Here is a 5694-nt window from a genome sequence, read left to right as displayed (position 1 = left end):
TCATTTTTCCCCTATTAACACCCTCCTCCCCTTTCTCCTCGCTCCATCCCCAGCTTTGTTGTCTATGTTAATTGGTCATGCATACATGCATGTAAGTTCTGTGGTTTATCTCTTCCCCCACAAACCACCCCCTCCTCTGAGGCTTGTCAGTCTGTACCCCACCTCCCTGTCTCTGGGTTAATTTTGTTCAGCAGTTTGTTTAGTTCATTATATTCCACAAATAAGTGAGATCATGTGCTATTTGTCTTTCTCTGCTTGGCTTGTTTCGCTTAGCATAATACTCTCCAGGTCTTTTCATGCCATCTCAAGGGATAAGAGATCTTTCTTTCTTACAGCTGCATAGTATTCCATTGTGTACATGTACCACAGCTTTTTAATCCATTCACCTACTGATGGACACTTGGGGTCATTTTTAATTTAGCCCCAGTAGGTAAAGCCACTATCCAGCCCTTTTCCTCATTAAGAATAAGCACGGTCAATTTTAGAGAAATTTAAATCGAATTCTGAGCAGAAATGTCTCCTGTCTGTACAGGCGAATGTTATCCTAGATTCAAATCAATGGGATTCACAAGACAAGGAGAAAATCTTTGAGGTGAAGATAACTTTTGTGAGGTGATAAGTAGCATCATGACTCTCGAATGCCCACCTCTGCTCCTTCTCAAATGTCTGATATATGCCCCTTACCATTCCTTAGGCTCAGCTGAAGCCACATGTGCCCGGCATTCATCTATATTGTGTGTTGGTGCAAAATACTCCCTAGAGCCTTTGCTCATCCTCTCCAGGGCATCCGCTTCTTTAAAAATGGAAGAATAATGTACATATAGTGAAATGATTTAAATCTTAAATGTATAGCTTTTTACTGTTGATTTATTTATCTGTTTTCCTGCTGATGAACCTTTGGGGTGTTTTTTAGTTTGGTTTATTATGAATAAAGCTGCTATCATTTTTTTGCACACTTAAAAAAAATAGAAATAAGGTAGTTGCGTGTTTCATTTTATTAGGAGTTGCCAAACTGTTATCCAAAGTGATTCTGTAATTTTACATTTCCACCGCCAATGTATGAGTTTCGTTTGTTCCAAATCCTACCAAAATTTTGTGTTGTCATTTAAATTGCAGCCATGCTATTGAATGTCCAGTGGTGTCGCACTGTGACTTTAATTTGCATCTCTCTGATGAGTAATGATGTTGAGTACCTTTTCACACGGGATATTGGCCATTTGAATATCGTCTCTTATAAAATGTCTGTTCAAATTTTTGCCCACTTTAAAAAATTGAGTTTCATGCTTTTGCTTATTGATTTGGGTGAGCTCTTTATGTATATTCTGACTGTCCTTTAGCAGATATATGTACTGTGGATATTTTTCTCTTTTCACTTTCTTGAGGGGTCTTTTAAAGAGTGGAAGTTTTGAATTTTGGTAAAATCCAACTGAATACTTTTTCTTTTGTGGTTAGTCCTTTACTTTATTACCTATCTATAGGGCAGGGCAAACTTCTAATTACTGAACATCTTCTCTTTTTTATTGTCCTATGAATGACCTTCCTCCCCTCTGAAGCCCCAAGGTGCTTTATCTCACCCTCAGCTTCGAATGTCATGTATGCCTCACTTTCCCTTTCTGTCACCGAACCTTTCATGTATGCAGGCTCTCTGACTCTCTCATGTACGTGGAGTTCCCATATATACCTATGTCATTTAATCTGGTTATTTTCTCTTGTTATTCTGTCTCATGCTGATTTAATGACTAGAGCAGCAGGAAGAACCTAGAAGAGTCAAGTTTCTTCCTCCTCCACACTAGTAAGAGCTCATTTTTTTCAATTTTGTGTATGTGGTTCGTCCTTTTCATTTTCTGACCAAGAAATCTTCAGTCATGTTTTCTTCCAGAAATTATATATTTTTAGCCTTTACACTTTTCTGTTTTCTTCAAGAATGCTTATATTTTTAGCCCTCACTCTTAGGTCGATGAGCCACTTTGAGTTAATTTTTGGGTATGGTTGGGGTAAAGTCAAGGTCTGTTTTCTACGAGTGTGCCCAGTTGCTCCAGCACAGTGCATGGATGGGTCCTCCTTTCCCCATTACATTGCACTGACACTTTTGCCAACAATCAAGTGGTTTATAAATAAGGATTTGCTTCTAGGTTTTCTATTCTGTGACGTTGCTCTGTTTATATATTCTTATACAAATGCCACTCTGCCTTCATTACTTCAGCTTTGTGGTTAGGTCTTAAAATGTGGTACGTTTTATCCCTCCGAATTTGTGCTTATTCTTCAAGATCGTCCTGGCTGTTCTAGGTCATTTCCATTGCCGTTTAAGTTTTAGAGTTGGCTAGTTAGGCTCCAAGGACAATGAGCAGGCTCCTGTGCCCAAGCCTGGAGGAAAGTGGGCAGAATTGGAGCCCACTCTCCCAAAGCCTATGTGGTGGCAGCATGGCCATGTTTGGTGAGGGTATCTATAGACCAGCGGTTCTCAACCTGTGGGTTGCAACCCCTTTGGCGGTCGAATGACCCTTTCACAGGGGTTGCCTAAGACCATCGGAAAATACATATTTCCGATGGTGATTCCTAACAGTAGCAAAATTACAGTTATGAAGTAGCAACAAAAATAATTTTATGGTTGGGGGTCACCACAACATAAGGAACTGTATTAAAGGGTCGAGGCATTAGGAAGGTTGAGAACCACTGCTCTACGCTGTGGTTAGCTGCAGAGAGCACAAAGGCACCCAGAGTGACCTCTCATTTCTCCCGGACAGCCCCTGATGCAGCAGGCCACACAGAGATGCCTTTCAAGTCCCTAAAGCTTTGATAACTAGAATGCTGTATCCTATTAAATTATCATTCAGGCGCCAGATGATGTTGGTCAGATAAGCAAGCACCAAGGCTGTCCCTCCTCAGCTGATACCTTACAAAAACCATCTTTCTCCATTGCATTGGTCATCTAATTTATTCATTGTTTTAAATTCCATTAGTTATGAATATTTAAACAAATTCAGAAGTTACAAATGTGTATAATGAGTGGAAATTCTCTCCTCTCTGCTCCACCCCACACTTCATTTCTTCCTCCAGTGACTATACACACGTATATATTCATATATACTTAAAAAAAATTAATTTGTTTTTGTTACAGATGTTTTTCCTCCCCCCCCCCCCCAGTGATGCCCCTTCCCTGTCCCCAGCTTTGTGGTCCATATCCATCAGTTATGCATACATGCATATATGTTCTGTGGTTTATCTCTTCCCTCCCCCCACCTCCTCCTCTGAGTCTTATATACTCTTAAAACATAATGGATTCTTACTTTTAGATTTTGTTCCACATCTTAATTTTCCTACTTAATACCTTTCCAGGGAAGTAATAAAGATTCTTTGAACTTGCTGACTAGTACATTCTGTGTAATGAATCATAATTAATTTTTCCATTCCCTATTGATAAGATTTTAAGTTGTTGCCAATTTTTACCTGTTATAAAGTGGGATTTTATATATGTGTGCAAATATATTCAATATACATTTATGATACTATTTCTATAGGTTATATTTCTAAGGATGGGAGTTTCTGGAGTAAAATATTAAATCACATATTTTTAAATATATACCTTTAGGGATAAATGGAGTGAAGAATGGTTTCAACCTCTCCACTGTGAAATGGAGAATTTTTATGTTATCACTCTTGGTTCTTGTTCTTCCTGGCCATTGACAATTTTTCATTTTATGGTAAATAAAAATGAGAGAAAATTTGAAAGAAATAAAACCATAGCAATATAATAAAGTAAGGATAGACAGAAAAATGGAGGCGATGAGAGGTTCCCCTGGAAGGAAAGATAAAAGTCTTTAGAAAGAGTACAATAAGGCATTATAAAATGAGCTCAGCCAGTGTGGCTCAGTGGCTGAGTGTCAACCCATGCACCAGGAGGTCACCGGTTCAATTCCTGGTCAGGGCACATGCCCAGGTTGTGGGCCTGATCCCTTGTGGGGGGCATGCAGGAGGCGGCCAATCAATGTTCTCTCTCATCGATGTTTCTATCTCTCTCTCCCTCTCCCTTTATCTCTAAAATCAATAAAATCAATAAAGAAAAACAAATTTTTAAAACCCTCAAGATGATACAATTAGCTAAAATGTAAACTTCTTCCCTCTCTCCATTCTTTCTCTCTTCAAGTCTTTGCAAAGGTATTTAACAGCTACGCATTAAGTAATTATTTTCGAAAATACACTGAAATGTGAAGGGCTTTGGAGGATGACTTAAAAAAAAGAAATCTGTTGAGGAAATATTTTGGGGAAAAGAATTAAAACAGTATTTGGGAGATGAGAGAGTGACGGATCTTCATAGGGAAGGAATAATGAGGAAGGGGATGGTGATTTCGGCAGGGGCAGGGCCAGTGGGTGGGGCTGTCATCACTGGATGTAAGTGCCCACAAAGCCTTTTCTCACACGGGTTAAAGGTGCTAACCTCCAACAGTTTGTTCACCAAGAGCCAGTAGAAACCAGTTCCAAGTGGAGCGGATTCCAGTGGATTTGTCAAGAGGGTGCTGCCTGGGATTTCCTCTTGCCCACCAGCTTCCTCAGGCCCTGCTTTAGGTCTTTGTTTCTCAGGCTGTAGATAAAAGGATTTAGCATGGAGGTCAAAACCGTGTAGATGACTGTTGCTATGTGGTCTTGGACAGCGTAGGTGGAGAGGGGCTGTAAGTAGACATAAAAGATGCTTCCATAAAAGAGTGCCACCATAGTGAGGTGAGAACCGCACGTGGAGAAGGCTTTGCGTTTCCCAGCTGCTGAGGGGATTTTGAGAACTGTGCTGAGGATTCGCATATAAGAAAAAGTAATGAATAGAAAGGGGGTCACTAAAACAATAGGTCCTTCTGTCATTACCACAATTTCATTGACAAGTGTGGAGGAGCAGGACAATTTCATCAGAGGGCTCAGGTCACAGAGAAAGTGATGAATAATGTTGGAGCCACAGAAAGTGAGGCGATTTAGCAGAAGTGTGTGTAGGAGAGAGTGCATGTGAGTGAATGAGCAGGAGAAGGCCACCAGCAGGACACAGCGGTGGTGGCTCATGGTGGTGACGTAGTGAAAGGGATCACAGATGGCCACATAGCGGTCAAAGGCCATGACTGCTAGGAGGAAGCTGTCGGTATTGCCCAAAGCATAAATAAAATACATCTGAGTCAGACACCCAGCATAGGAGATGGTATTCTCCGACAGGAAGTTAACGAGCATCCTGGGAACGATGGTTGTTGTGAAGCAAATGTCAGTGAAAGACAGAAAACTCAAGAAGAAATACATGGGGGTCTGGAGCTGGGGGTCAGAGTGGATGGCCAGAATGATGAGTAGGTTCCCCGTTACAGTGACGAGGTATATGATGAAGAACAGAATAAAGAGTGGCTTCTGGTCTTCGGGCCGAGAGGACAGCCCCAGGAGGATGAACTCAGAGACACTGCTGGTTTGGTTGACGCCTTCCATTGACTTAAGTCTAGTTATAGACAGGACATTTTGCTATTTAACGGGCTCCAGTGCCATAACCCAAATAATGAGAGCCCAGCAAAGTCTTCGTTTCTTCTATTTAATCACAATTAGCTTTGGTGCAGGGACAGCTTATCAACCTCACAGTCCTCGATGTGGTCCTCCCTTTCCAAGACTATGGGCATCACAACGTTCGTATACTGAAAGCTGGAGGGACAGAATAAGAGTTTTCCTTTAGACATCATC

At 40.9% G+C, this 5694-nt stretch overlaps 1 protein-coding gene across 1 annotated transcript; it reads right to left on the bottom strand.

Moving 5' to 3' along the window:
• Nucleotides 1-4503: 4503 nt before the first annotated feature.
• On the bottom strand, nucleotides 4504-5448 carry LOC118629815 (olfactory receptor 1L8-like). The gene has a single exon (XM_036261459.1). It carries the CDS (start codon nucleotides 5446-5448, stop codon nucleotides 4504-4506), a length of 945 nt encoding a protein of 314 aa, XP_036117352.1.
• Between the last annotated feature and the right edge of the window lie 246 nt (nucleotides 5449-5694).

This window comes from Molossus molossus, unplaced genomic scaffold (assembly GCF_014108415.1).
Source record: "Molossus molossus isolate mMolMol1 unplaced genomic scaffold, mMolMol1.p scaffold_m16_p_14, whole genome shotgun sequence".
In the NCBI taxonomy this organism is placed as follows: Eukaryota; Metazoa; Chordata; class Mammalia; order Chiroptera; family Molossidae; genus Molossus; species Molossus molossus.
The sequence above is the reverse complement of the archived record's forward strand: the minus strand, read 5'-3'. Positions and strand labels throughout refer to the sequence as shown.

Coding starts and splice junctions, on each gene's coding strand:
- LOC118629815 (XM_036261459.1), bottom strand. CDS start 5,448: ATGGAAGGCGTCAACCAAACCAGCAGTGTCTCTGAGTTCATCCTCCTG.